This window comes from Agelaius phoeniceus, chromosome 35, assembly GCF_051311805.1.
Source record: "Agelaius phoeniceus isolate bAgePho1 chromosome 35, bAgePho1.hap1, whole genome shotgun sequence".
Classification (NCBI taxonomy): Eukaryota; Metazoa; Chordata; class Aves; order Passeriformes; family Icteridae; genus Agelaius; species Agelaius phoeniceus.
The window spans coordinates 684,485-699,092 of NC_135299.1; the positions used below are offsets into that span (position 1 = coordinate 684,485).

General features: G+C 43.4%; 1 protein-coding gene across 1 annotated transcript; it reads right to left on the bottom strand.

Moving 5' to 3' along the window:
• Positions 1 to 7,950: 7,950 nt before the first annotated feature.
• On the bottom strand, positions 7,951 to 11,227 carry HOXC6 (homeobox C6). Its single transcript, XM_077192759.1, has 2 exons — positions 10,822 to 11,227; positions 7,951 to 8,303 (listed from the first exon to the last, which is right to left on the bottom strand). Exons 1-2 carry the CDS (start codon positions 11,225 to 11,227, stop codon positions 7,951 to 7,953), a joined length of 759 nt encoding a protein of 252 aa, XP_077048874.1.
• Between the last annotated feature and the right edge of the window lie 3,381 nt (positions 11,228 to 14,608).

Sequence of the window (14,608 nt, forward strand, 5' to 3'; positions counted from 1 at the left end):
AAACCGGCATCAAACAGACGCGGATCAGCCGCCAGAATCCAAATTTCCCTGGGGAAAAACGGGGGAAAATCCGATTTTTTTTTTCCCCCTCATTTCCTTCCTTTTCACCTCAAAAATCCAATTTTTTTTCCTCATTTCCTTCCTTCCCCCCCCAAAATCCGATTTTTTCAGTCTAATCTCCCTCTTTTTCTCCTCCTTCAAAAATAAAAACAAAAAGCCGATGGGTTTTGCCCTAATTCTCCCCTTTTCCTTCCTTTTCCCCCTAAAAAATCTGATTTTTTCCCTAATTCTCCTCCTTTTCCTTCCTTCCCCCCACCAAAAAATCCGATGTTTTTTCCTTCATTTCCCCTCAAAAAAATCCTTTTAAAAATCCTTTTTTTTCCTTAATTTTCCCCTTTTCCTTCCTTCCCCCTCCCCCACAAAAAATCCGATTTTTTTAAGCCTAATTTTCCCCTTTTTCCTTCCTTTTCCCCCACAAAAAATCCGATTTTTTTTGCCTAATTTTCCCCTTTTCCTTCCTTTTCCCCCACAAAAAATCCGATTTTCCCCCCCCCAAAAAAACCCCCAAAAATCCAGGGTGTTTTTTCTTATTTTCCCGAGTTATTTTTAACCCGAATTCCCCTTAAAAAAAAAAGGGAATTTCGCCTTTTATCCGCGTTTTGTTGCCGCGATCCAATTACGGCGCCATAAATTGGGATTCTACAGCCCCGGAGCCTTTTCGGGGACGTTTTTACGAGCAATTGATGCTCGCTCGTAAAATTTACGACCTCGGGGGTTTTTTTTTGGTGTTTCTCCCTTTTTTTATTATTATTATTATTGTGGTTGTGGTTCCCGTTTGGCGTGGAAAAAATGGGGAAAAATGGGGGGAAATTGGGCAAAAAAAAGCGGGAAAAATAGGGGGAAAATAGGGGAGAAAGGGAGGAAAATGAGGGAGAGAAAAATGGGGAAAATAAGGGGAAGAAAAGGGAAAAAAATGAATAAAAATGGGGAAAAGTAGGGGGGGAATGGGGAGAAAGGAGAGGGGAAATTGGGAGAAAAATGGGGAAGAAATGGGGAAAATAAAGGGAAAAAAGGGGAAAAAATGAATAAAAATGGAAGAAAAATGGGGAAAATAGGGAGGGAAATGGGGAGAAGGGGAGGAAAAGGAGGGAGAGACAAATGGGGGAGAAATGGGGAAAAAAAAGGGGAAAAAAGGAAAAAAAATGAATAAAAATGGAAGAAAAATGGGGAAAAATGGGGAGAAAGGGAGGAAAAGGAGGGAGAGAAAAATGAGGAAGAAATGGGGAAAATAAGGGGAAGAAAAGGGAAAAATAAGGGGGAGGGAGAAGGGATAAAAATGGAATAAAAATGGGGAAAAATAGGGGAAAATGAGGAGAAATGGGCGAAATGTTTAAGAAAGGGGAAGAGGCGGGCGGGAAAGGGAAAATTGAGGGGAAAAGGGGGAATAAAGGGAGGGAAAAGGTGGGAAAAGGGGGAATAAAGGCAAAATAAAGGGGAGAAACGAGGGAAAATTTGGAATAAATGGAAAAAAGAGCAGGGAAAGGGGGAAAAAAGGGGAAAAAAGAGGAATAAAAGTGAAAAACCGGGAATTGGGGTTAGGGGGAAAGGAGGGGGAAGGAAAGAGGGGGAAAATGGGGGGAAAAAAAATGGCACCAAATTTAAAAAAAAAAAAGGGCATAAAAATCGTAGAGAAATCGGGAAAAGCCGTGGGGGAAAGGGAAAAATAAGGGGAAATAAAGGGAAATAAAGGGAAATAGAGGGAAATGAAGGGAAAAAGAGGGAAATGAAGGGAAATAAAGGGAAATGAAGGGAAATGAAGGGAAATAGAGGGAATTAAAGGGAAAAAGAGGGGAAATGAAGGGAAAAAGAGGGAAATGAAGGGAAATAAAGGGAAATGAAGGGAAATAGAGGGAAATGAAGGGAAATAAAGGGAATTAAAGGGAAAAAGAGGGGAAATGAAGGGAAAAAGAGGGGAAATGAAGGGAAATAAAGGGAAATGAAGGGAAAAAGAGGGGAAATGAAGGGAAATGAAGGGGGAAAATCGGAATTTTTGCCCGCTGGGCGGGACGGGGCTGTTTTACCATGGGTCCGGCGCTGCTCCGGCTCCGCTGCTCCCAAATTCCCGGAATTCGCTCCCAAATTCGGGAATTCCCAAATTGCGGCCGCTCCGGGCCCGGGAGGAGGAGGAGGAGGAGGAGGAGGAGGAGGAGGAGGAAGGGGAGGAAGGCGGGGGCGCCTCCGCCATTCCCGAATTTCCAGAGATTCCCATGGAAAAGGGGCCCGGGGGGAGCCGGGGATGGGAAAATTCCCAATTTCTACCAAAATAACTCCGGGGCAGGGATTTCCTTCCTTCTTTAGCTCCTTTCCCTCCCTTTTTATCTCTTTTTCGCGTCTTTTTCCCAAGTTTTTCCTCCCTTTCACCTCCATCTTTTATCTTTTTTCTTTAATCCCGTTTTTCTTATCTTTTATCCCCGTTTTAATCTCCTTTTCCTCGCTTTTCTTTCTCTATCTTCCTCTTTTTTAGCTCCTTTTCCCCCCACCTTTCATCCCCTTTTTCCTCTCTTTTTAATCTCAATTTCCTTTCTTTTTAATCGCCTTTTCCTCTTCTTTTTACCCCCTTTCCCCTCTCTTTTAATCTCATTTCCCCCTCTCTTTTTATCTCCTTTTTTCCTTCTTTTTAATGCCTTTTTCCCCTCTATTTTCTCTCATTTTCCCGCTCTATTTTCTGTCATTTTCCCCCTCTATTTTCTCTCATTTTCCCTCTCTTTTTTCTCTCCTTTCCCCGCTCTTTTTTCCCCCCTTTTTCTCCCATTTTCCCCCCATTTTTCTCTCCCCTTTCCGTCCTCTTTTACCCCATTTCTCCCCTCTTTAATCCCCTTTTCCCTCCCCCTTTTTTTCCCCCAAAACCTCTGGAATTCCGGGGCCGATCCTTGACTCTTGAAATTTCCGCCTTCACCCAGGGTTGGCGGCGGGGGGAGGATTAAAAATCTTCAAAATAGATTTTAAATTAAAAAAAAAATCTAAAATCAATTAAATTTAAAAAAAATTTTTAAAATACCAATGATGTATAATAAATTATTGAAAAATAATAAAAAATATAGAGAAAAATATTATATAGAAATATGGAGGAAAAAATATAGAAAATATAGGAAAAAATATAGAAAATATAGAAAAAATACAGAAAATATAGGAAAAAAATAGAAAATATAGAAAAAATATAGAAAATATAGAAAAAAATATAGAAAATATAGGGAAAAATATAGAAAATACAGGAAAAATATAGAAAATATATAGAAAATATAGGAAAAAATATAGAAAATATAGAAAATATATAGAAAATATAGAAAAAATATAGAAAATATAGGAAAAAATATAGAAAATATAGGAAATATATAGGAAATATATAAAAAATATAGAAAAAATGTAGAAAATATAGGAAAAAATATAAAAAATATAGGAAAAATATAGAAAATATAGGAAAAATATAGAAGAATATAGGAAAAAAATTTAAAAGAAAAGCTTTAAAAAAGCGAGGAGCAAAGCTCGGGAGCAGGGCCGGGGGTCCCCGCCGCGCCCGGAATTCCCGGCGCCCATTCCCGGCATTTTCCGCCCCCCTCCCGTCCCCAAATGTGGATTTTTATTTTTTCCGGGGGCGTCACGTGCAGGGGGCGGCGGCCGCTCCTCAAATCCCTGACCCCAGGCGAGGCTTTTTTTTTTTTATTTTTTTTTTTTAATTTTTTTTGGGTTTTTTTTTCCCCTTTTCTGTTTTTTGCGGGGCGAGGCGGCAGCGGCACCTAGCGCTGCCAGGCGGCACCGCGGGACTCCGGAATTCCCGGGGCTTTTTCCGCCTTTTTCCTCCCTTTTTACAATTATTTTTTAATTTTTTTTTAATTTTTTTAAAAAATATTTTTAATTTTTTCCCCCCCCCCGTCTATTTCAGGGCGCGTTTCTTGCTTTAAATAGGGAAATAATTTAAATTAAAATTATGTATTTCCCCCCTTTTCTTTCCCTTTCTTTTAATTTTCAAGTTTTTCCCCTTTATTTCCTTTTCCCCCTTTTCTTCCTCCTTTTCAAAACTTTTCTTTTTTCTTCTTTCTTTTATTTTATTCCCTTTTCTTTCCTTATTTTAATTTCTTTTCCTTTTCCCCTTTCCTCCCTTTTCCTTACCCTTTCCCCCCCTCTTTTATTTCTCTTTTTCTCCCCTTTTTCCTCCCTATTTTTTCCCATTTTCCCCCCTTTTTCCCCCGTTTTCCCCTCTGCCCTCCCGCCCCCCTTCCCAACCTTTTCCTCCCTCTACAAAAACCGCCCCAAAAATTAAAATCAATTAAATAAAAACCTCATTTTCCCCTGCCTGTTCCGGGATATTTTTGGGCTGCTCCTCCTCCAGCTCTCCAAAGTTTACATTCCTTGGATTTTTTATTTTTTATTTATTTATTTTTCCCTTTCTCGCCTTTCTTTGCGGTTTTTTTATCCTTTTTTTAAAATTATTTTCTATTTTCCCACAATTTATCGCTGCCGGCTCTTCCTCAAAGGCGCGGGGGGAGAAAATCCTGGGGAAAAAAATCGGAATTTCCGACTCCGCTGCTCCTCCCCGGCGCTTTTGGGGCTTTTTCCTCATTTTTGGGGTTTTTTGGTGCTTTTTGGTGTTTTTGGGGTTTTTTGGTGGTTTTTTTTGTCTTTTTTTGGCACAAATTCCGTCCTGGAGAGAAGCAAAGGACGGGAGGGGAATAAAAACCTCCTCGGGCTCCTTTTTGTGGGGATTATTTCCCTTTTGTTGGGATTATTTCCCTTTTTTTACGATTGTTTTCCTTCCTTTTTTACGATCATTTCCCTTTCTTTTACGATCATTTCCCTTCTTTTACGATCATTTCCCTTTCTTTTACGATTTTCCCTTCTTTTACGATTATTTCCATTTTTTACGACTGTTTCCTTTTAAAAACCAACAATTTCCTCTTCTTTTACGATTATTTCCTCTTTTCGTGCCTTTTTTTCCCCTCCCCTGCTTTGAGTCCCTCCGTTGCCAAATCCTCTCCGTTCCCTTTAAAATTAAACCTTATTTATTTTATTTTTTATTTTATTTTATTTTTTTTTTCCCAGGGAATTTCTCACTCCGCGACCCCCGGGATTCCCAGAAAAAATCTCCAAAACACGCCAAAAAAAAGAAAAAAGGAGAAAAAATCCAGCTTTTCATCCATTTTTCATTTCCCGGTGTTAAATCCACAATTTCCGATCTCCTCAAGGGTGAGGCTCAGGATAAAAAATAAAAAAAAATGCTAAAAAAATATATATTAAAAATGCTAAATTAAAAAATTTAAATGCTAAAAATATATATATATTAAAAATGCTAAATTAAAAAATTTTAAATGCTAAATATATATATATATATTAAAAATGCTAAATTAAAAAATGTAAATGCTAAAAATATATATATTAAAAATGCTAAATTAAAAAAAATTAAATGCTAAAAAAATAATATTAAAAATGCTAAAAAAGATTTTTTTAAAAATCACATTTCCCCCCTTCCCCCGTTCCCTGGAGAGATTTTTTTTTGATTTTTTTTTTTGGGATGAAATCGAGGGAAAAGGGGAGGGGAAAAAGCTCCGGGGGCGCAAAATAAAAAAAAAAAAATCATTAATTAATTAATTAATGAACCCCACATCCATCACCCATAAATCACCCGTAAATCACCCGTAAATCACCGGTAAATCATAAATAATAAAAGAGGAGCCGAACTTTTCACCCCCCCGAGGGGGAGGGAGCAGGAAAAAGGAGGGGAAAGCAAAGGAGGAATCGGGGAACTCTGGAAATCCGCATTAAAATAATCCCGATTTAATCGCGGAAATTCCCCCGCGGGACTCGCCCAAGCCGACAAAGCCAAAAAATGTGAATTTTCCCCCATTTTTCCCCTTATTTCTCCTCCCTTCCTCTTTATTTTTTTCCCATTTTTTCCCATTTTTTTTAGGGGGGAGGCGGCGGCGCAGGAGGGAGGAAAAGACGAGACCGGGAATGGTGGGGGGGGGAGGCGATTTTTGGGGCGGGAAACGCGAAATAAAAAATGAATTTTCCAGCACAAGGTTCCCACTGAAGCTCAGAGGCCGCTGGGGCAACTTTCAAAAATAATATTCCGATTTTATTTCATTAAATACTCGACAGAAAGTCCGGGGACTTTATACATGAGAGGGTTTAACACAAGATTTTTCCGATTTTGTTTATTTTTTAAGCGTTTTCCGCCGCCTTATTTTTTTATTATTTTTTTATTACTCTTTTCTTTTTCTCTCTACCTCTATGAACTCCATTCACGGGTGGGTTTTTTGTTTTTTTTGTTTTTTGTTTTTTTTTTAATTTTTAATATTTTTTTTTCTCCCTTTTTTTTTTCCCGAACATTACAGCGCTAAACATAAATATAAATACAGGTATACCACGAACACAGAGAAAAATATTCACACAGAAACCGTCACAGTTTGTGGATGCGGTGATGAGCCCAGGTAGCTGCTTAAATACCAGGAGGAAAAAAAAGGCGAATTCGGGCCGAAAAAGCGCTTTTTTAATGGCATTTCCCCCAGGAAAATCGGATTTTTGCTCACCGGGAATGGCTGAGGTTGGGGGGGACAAGCGCGGGGCGGGGGCGCCCCCAATTCCGCCCGGTTTGGCCCCAATTCCGCCCGGTTTGGCCCCAATTCTTCCCCGGTTTGGCCCCAAATCCTGCCCAGTTTGGCCCCAAATCCTGCCCAGTTTGGCCCCAAATCCTGCCGGGTTTGCCCCCAATTCTTCCCCAGTTTGGCCCCAATTCTTCCCCAGTTTGGCCCCAATTCTTCCCCAGTTTGGCCCCAATTCCTGCCGGGTTTGGCCCCAATTCTTGCCCGGTTTGGCCCCAATTTTGCCCGGTTTGGCCCCAATTCTTCCCCAGTTTGGCCCCAAATCCTGCCGGGTTTGCCCCAAATTCTTCCCCAGTTTGCCCCCAATTCCGCCCGGTTTGGCCCCAATTCTTCCCCAGTTTGGCCCCAATTTTGCCCGGTTTGGCCCCAATTTTGCCCAGTTTGGCCCCAATTCCTGCCGGATTTGGCCCCAATTCCTGCCCGGTTTTTTTGCCCGATTTTCCCCATTTTTGGCGAGGGGGGAGATTTTTGGGGGGGATCCGTGGGGTTTGAGGAGCTCTCCCATTAATGAATGAATTATTTAATTAATTCCTCCTCACTCATTCACTCACTCATTTCTCCGCATTAATTAATTAAATTCTCCACATTCATCCCTCCGCATTCACTCCTCCAACTTTTAATATTTTTTTTGTCCCTTTTTTCCAGTTTTTCTCTTTTTTTTTTCCACTTTTTTCTTTTTCCATTCCTCCTCTTTTTTTTAATTCCTGAACTTTTTCACTCCTTCCCTTTTTAATTCCTGAACTTTTTCATTCCTTCCCTTTTTAACTCCTGAAATTTTTCATTCCTCCACTTCTTAATTCCTGATATTTTTCATTCCTTCACTTTTTAATTCCTGAAATTTTTCATTCCTTCCCTTTTTAACTCCTGATATTTTTCATTCCTTCCCTTTTTAACTCCTGAAATTTTTAATTCCTCCACTTTTTAACTCCTGAAATTTTTCATTCCTCCGCTTCTTAATTCCTGAACTTTTTTCCCCACTTTCCCGCTTTTTTTTTTGTTCAAATTCCCGTTTTTCACCTCTCCGCATTCACTCCTCCAATTCCAATTCCACTTTTCCATTTTCCCACTCTCCCCCCGTCTCTCTGTTCCATTTCCCTTTCTCACCCCGCCTCTCCCTTTTCATTTCATTTATTCTCAATTATTCCCCCCCCTCATCATTCCGCCCTCCCCGCCAACACTTTTTTTTTTTTTTTAACTTAATTTTAATATTTTTTTTCCGACGATAAATAGGAAGGAAAAAGGGGATGAGAGGGGTGGGAAAGGGGAAAAAAAAATAAAATAAAATAAAAATCCATCATTCCTTCTTCTCCTCCTCTGTCTCATCGCGCTTCTCCTCCTTGGCCAAGCTGTCGGCGGCCGCCGCTCCCCCTCCTCCTCCTCCTCCTCCTCCTCCTCCTCCTCCTCCTCCTCCTCCTCCTCCCGCTCCGGCCAGCGTGGAGCTCAGGTTCGTCTCCTTTTTCCACTTCATCCTCCGGTTCTGGAACCAGATTTTGATCTGGCGCTCGGTCAGGCACAGCGCGTTGGCGATCTCGATGCGGCGCCGCCGGGTCAGGTAGCGGTTGAAGTGAAATTCCTTCTCCAGCTCCAGCGTCTGGTAGCGCGAGTAAATCTGGCGGCCCCGCCGGCGGTCGGCCCCGTAACCCACTCCTAAAGAGGCCGAGACAAAACAGGCTGAAAAACGGCAGGGAAAAACAACAAAAAAACAACAAAAAAACAGAATAAAACCCGTCAAAGAGGCTGAAAACCGGCAGGGAAAAACCCAAAAAAAACCAGAATAAAACCCGTCAAACAGGCTGAAAACCGTCAGAAAAAATACCAGAATAAAACCCGTCAAAGAGGCTGAAAACCGTCAGGAAAAAACCCAAAAAAAAAACTGAATAAAACCCGTCAAACAGGCTGAAAACCGTCAGGGAAAAAAAAACAAAATAAAACAGAATAAAACCCGTCAAAGAGGCTAAAAACCGTCAGGAAACAAACAAACAAACAAACAAACAGAATAAAAACCGTCAAACAGGCTAGAAACCGTCAAACAGGCTAAAAACCGTCAGAAAAAAATTTTAAAAAGAAAAAAAACCCGTCAAACAGAATAAAAGTCGTCAGAGAAAAAAACAGAATAAGAACCGTCAAACAGAATAAAAACGTCAGAAAAAAACCAAAATAAAACCCGTCAAACAGGCTAAAAACCGTCAGGAAAAAAAAACCCTAAATAAAAACTGTCAAACAGACTAAAAGCCGTCTGAAAAAAATACAAGAATAAAACCCGTCAAACAGGTTAAAAACCGTCAAAAAAAAACAGAATAAAACCCGTCAGACAAAACAGATTAAAAATCGTCAAAGAGGCTAAAAACTCGACAGACAAAACAGACTAAAAACCGTCAGGAAAAAAAAACCCCAAACAGGGTAAAACCCGTCAGACAAAACAGATTAAAAACCGCCAAAGAGTCCAAAAGTCGCCAGACAAAACAGCCTCGGAACCGTCAGACAAAACAGCCGGGAAATGGCCCGAAAGCCGCGCCCGGCGCTCCCCGGCCGGCCGAAAATCAATAAAAAATGAAATTCAGGCGCTGCGTGTCCCCGCGGGGTTCCGAGGGGTTAAACCCGGGCTTGGCGGGGGCTCGGGGCTGCAGGCGCTCAGACCGGGCTTAGGCCGGGTTTTGGGACGGGATTTGCGGCGCCTTAGGCCGGGCTCCGCTGAGATTTTGCGGGGTTCAGCTTCGATTTTTGAGGGTTTGGCCTCAAGGGTTTTTTTGGGGGGGTTTGTTTCGGATTTTGTGGGGGTCCAGCCCGGATTTTGAGGGTTCAGCCTGGGTTTTGTGGGGGTCCAGCCCGGATTTTGAGGGTTCAGCCTGGGTTTTGTGGGGGTCCAGCCCCGATTTTGAGGGTTCAGCCTGGGTTTTATGGGGGTTCAGCCCGGATTTTGAGGGTTCAGCCTGGGTTTTATGGGGGTCCAGCCCGGATTTTGAGGGTTCAGCCTGGGTTTTATGGGGGTCCAGCCCGGATTTTGAGGGTTCAGCCTGGGTTTAATGGGGGTCCAGCCCGGATTTTGAGGGTTCAGCCTGGGTTTTATGGGGGTTCAACCCAGATTTTACAAGGGCTCAGCCCCAGATTTAGCGGGGTTTTAGCCCGGATTTTGAGGGGTCCAACCCAGATTCCGCAAGTTTTCATATCCCGGATTTCACCGGGTTTTAGCCCAGAGTTTGAAGGGTTTGGCCAAGGTTTTATGGGGGCTTCAGCCCAGATTTTGCAGGTTTTAGCCCCGATTTTGTGCGGGTTTAGGCCGCATTTTGAGGGGTTTAAGCCAGAATTTTGTGGGGGTTCGGCCCAGGATTTACAGGGTTTAGCCCAGATATTTGGGGCTTTAGGCCGTATTTTGAGGGTTTAAACACAGATTTTGGTGGGGTTTTAGCGCAGATTTTTCAGGGTTTGAGCCCAGATTGCGCAGGGTTTTAACCCAGACTTTGCGGGTTTTAGCCCGGATTTTGAGGGCTCCAGCCCAGATCTTGTGGAATCTTAAGGACTTTGCGGGGTTTTAGGCCAGGTTTTGAGGCTTTAAGCCCAGGTTTTGAGGCTTTAAGCCCAGGTTTGGAGCGACCCAGCCCCGATTTTGCGGGGTTTTAGCCCAGACTTGCCCTGGATCCCCTGGGTTTGGGGGAGCCGGGGACGGCGAGGAAGGGGCGGCTTCCCCCCGGCCCCGGCTCCTGCCAGCCCCAAACCCAAAAAACCCTAAAAAAAACCCCAAAAAACCCCTAAAACCCCACAAACTTCACTGCTCACCCTAAACCCCGCTCGTATTTATTTCCCCCGCTAAACTCCCGGGGCAGACCCGGCCGCGCCGCTTTATTTTTATTTCCCTATTTAATCCCCGCTTTACGATCGCCGATATTTCACCGCCGGGCGAAACCTTTTAATTAAAACCGATCCTAACAAGCCAAACCCGAATAAAAAGCCCGCCGCAAACTGCGCGAAATTATTGTTTTTATGGCGCCATAAAAAGCCCCATCCTAGCGAGGTGCCGAGCGGGAGGGGCGGCGGGGAGAAAAGGCCATAAAACCCTCCAAGTTTATTTAATTTATCCCCCGCCGCCAGCGGCCATAAAAACAAAAAAAAAAAAAAAAAGAAAAAAAAAAAAGAAAAAAAAAGAAAAAAAAGAGAAAACCCAACTTACCACTGTGCGAGTTCATGCGCTGCATCCAGGGGTAGATCTGGATGCCGGATTTCTGCTCCTGCGCCGCGGCGCGGCCCTGCTCGCTGGGGAAATCCTGCGCGATGGAGTTGGGGGCGCCGTGCGGCCCCACCGAGCTCTGGCGGCAGCTGCTCAGCACCTCCTTGTCCTGGTAGAAGGCGTTGGAGCCGTACTCGTAGGGCGAGCGGCCCGAGCCGAACACCACCGCGTTCTCCTGCGCCGAGTAGAAGGGCGAGGAGTAGATGCGGTTCTGCGCCACGGCCGCGCCGTAGCCGCCGAAATGCCGCACGGGGTCGTAGCTGGAGTTGAGCGCGGCCACGTTGGGCAGCACCTCCTGGCCGCCGCCGAGGTGGCACGGCAGGGACGCGTTGGTGAAGTAGGAATTCATGGCGGCCCCGCGGCGGCTCCGGCCGACAGCGGCTGCGCTCCCGCGGCTCGCCGGGGGCTTTGCTGCTTCTTCTTTTTTTTAATTTATAGTTGTTCTCTATTTTTTTCCGATTTTTTTCGCTATTTTTTTCCGATTTTTTTCGCTATTTTTTCTCTATTTTTCCCTATTTTTTCTCTATTTTTCCCTATTTTTTCTCTATTTTTCCCCTATTTTTTTCTCTATTTTTCCCTATTTCCTCTCTATTTTTCCCTATTTTCTCCCTATTCTTCCCTATTTCCTCTCTATTCTTCCCTATTTCCTTTCTATTTTCCCCTATTTCCTCTCTATTCTTCCCTATTTCCTCTCTATTTTCCCTTTTATTTTCTCTCTATTTTTCCCTTTTATCCTCTCTATTTTCCCTTTTATTTCCTCTCTATTTTCCCTTTTATTTTCTCTCTATTTTCCCTTTTATTCTCTCTATTTTCCCTTTTATTTTCTCTATTTTTAAAAAAATTATTTTCCCAATATTTTTCCTTATTTTTCCCCCTATTTTTCTCTCTGTTTTTCCTTGGGGTTTTCTTCCGATATTTTCCTCTATTTTTCCTTTTTTCCCCTCTATTTTTCCCTCTTTCCCCCTATTTTTCTCGGTTCCCCCCTCTGTTCATCCCTCTGCTTTTCTCCTTTATTCCTCTCTTTTTCTTCTCTTATTCCCTTATCTTCCCTCTTTTCTTCTTCTTCTGTTTTTCCTCTTCTTCCTCTATTTTGCCTCTTTTATTCCTCAATTTCTCCTCTTTTATTCCTCAATTTCGCCTCTTTTATTCCTCAATTTCGCCTCTTTTATTCCTCAGTTTCTTCCTCTATTTCCCCTCTATTATTTCCTCTATTTGCCCTCTATTATTTCCTCTCTCCTTTCCTCTATTTCCCTTCTATTTTTTCCTGTATATTTCCCCTTTTTCTCTCCCCCCTCTATATTTTTCCTCTTATTTTCCTCTCAATCTTTTTTCCCCTCTATATTTCTCTATTTCTCCCCTCTATTTTTCCCCCCCTCGATTTTCCATCTATTCCCCCTTTATTCCTCCCTCTCTCCTTTCCCCCTCTCTCCCCCCCTTCACCCACAATTAATTAATTAATATATATATATTTATATAATTTTTTTTTTTTAAATTCCTCCCCTCCTTTCCCTGTCTCTCTCTCTCTCCCTCTCTCTCTCTCCTTTTTCCCGGCGCCACCTGGGCCCGTGCGATTTCTTTTAATATTTATTTCAGTCTCCAGTTTGTAGTGGGAAGTGTAGGATTGTTATAGGGAAGGCTCTGCTCCAGGACAGACAGAATGACACAGTCAGCTGACCCGGCCCGGGCCAATGGCGAGCCGCGTGTCAAAAAGGGAAAAAATGGCTTTTTTCTGCTCGCCAGTCCCTAGTTGAAACTAAGTGGGCATGGAAAGTAAGTCCGGCACCCCCCAAAAAATAAAAAAAAAAATTAAAAATAAAACCCCGGGGGATTTGGGGGGCGGCGGGCGGGGGTGGGGAGGGGGCTCATGGGCGCCTCTAATTCCTAAAATTCAATTTATTTTGTGTTTAAACCCACCTTACTTCCCTTTATTCCCCCCCCCCCCCCGCCCTGCACCTTCCTCTTCTTTATTTTGCTCAGATTCGCCAAAAAAACCAAAATCTTTTTACCTCTGTATTTTCGCAGCACTGAATCCTCAATGCTCTCTTTTTTATTCTCTGTTATTATTATATATATATATTTTTTAAATGATTATCATAATTATTATTCTTTCCAAGAAAGCTGCGCTTAAACATCTCGTAAAAAAAAAAAAAAAAAAGCGGCTGCGAATTCCCAGCAATAAATCTCAGGCGAACACAGAATATTAAGCCATAAATTACCCTCTCTCTCTCCCTCTTTTTTTTTATATATTTGTCTTTTCTTTTATTTTTATTTAATTTATTTGTTTTTAATTTTTTAAAATTTTTTTAAATTATTTTTTTTCTCCCTTTTTCCCTCCCCCCCCCCGACCCCCGACGCTTTCTCCCGCTCTGAGTATTCGCATTTAAAGGGCAAAAAGGGAAAAATAATTCAATTTTAAAAGGAGGAAAAAATAAAAAAGGGGAAAAGGGGGGGGGGGGGATAAACATGGCGACCTCTCCATGGATAACGCGGGATCGGGAGCGCTCCCAAACTCCTGAAAAAGGGCAAAAAATTGGGGGAAAATGGGCATTTTTTAGGGAAAAAAACCCCAATCCCCCGCCGGGCTGGGGGCCGGGATTTCCCCTCCACTTTGGGGAGATTTCTCCGCGTTTTGGGCCATTTCTGGCCGTGCCCAGCAAGGAGAACTGGCGGAAAAAGGCGGAAAAGAAAAAAAGCGAATTTGGGCAGGGCAGGAGCGGCCGGGCCGGAGTTTCCGGCGCTTCCCGAAGTTTTCGGGGGGACCCCGAGCCCGATCCCGGCCCAAAGGCCCCAAATCCCCCCAAAATCTGCCCCTACCTGAGCCCGGGGCCCCGCGGGGGCGGATTCGCAGCAAATCCCCCAAAAATTCCCATTTTTGCCGGGGGAGCCCTCGGCCTCCTCCTCCTCCTCCTCCTCCTCCTCCTCTTTTTTTGTTGTTCAACCACCTCGGTTTCATCGCAAAACAAAATTTTAAAAAATCCCAAAAATCCCCAAAAAAACCGCCGTGAAAAGCGCCGGGAATTCGCCCCGCTCTTGATTCTTATTTTTAATAATTTTATTTTTTTTTTTCAGGTTTATTTTTGAAGGTTTTTTTTTTGTTTTTTTCGGCTGACAAAGCGAAGCCCCGAGGGCGGTTTTGGGGAATATTTGTCCCCCCCAGCTATGACGGGAGCCCGGATGCCGGGGGATTTTATGCTCTTTTTCCTCTGGCTAACAAAGCAAAGTCATCAATGGTAGCAATAAAACCATAAACGGGACCGCGACTGCAAAAAAACCACAGAAACGCCAAAAAAAACCCCGCAGAAAACGCCCAAAAAACGAACAAACCCAGCCCCGGAGTGCCCAAAAAAGGGGGGAAAATCCCAATTTTTGGCCCCAAAAGTGGCGGCTGGGCAGGGGGGAGCTCCCACCTTGGGGCGCTGCCGTGGCCTTGGGGACGAATTCCGGGCGTTTTTCCCCCAAAATTCCGATTTTCCGCTGCTTTTTTCCCCCCTCTGCCTTTCCGAAATGCGCCCGGAATGGGGGGAAAAATCGGGATTTTGGGAGGATTTTGCTGCTCTGTTTTGGTTTTCCAGACTCTGAGGGGTTGGGGGAGTCGGGGACCCCAAAATTGGGGAATTTTGGGGAATTTTGGGGAATTTTGGGGGGTCCCGAAGGCCGGGCTGGGGCAGGGCCACAACTTTGGAGGAGTTTCCACCCAAAACTTCCCCTTCCAGAGCCTCCTTTTCCCTTT

Excerpts from the sequence above, each read along its gene's own strand:
- HOXC6 (XM_077192759.1), bottom strand. The coding sequence starts at position 11,227 with ATGAATTCCTACTTCACCAACGCGTCCCTGCCGTGCCACCTCGGCGGC. Across the intron at positions 8,304-10,821 it reads GCGCATGAACTCGCACAGTG|GAGTGGGTTACGGGGCCGAC; the intron begins GTAAGTTGGGTT and ends CGGCCTCTTTAG.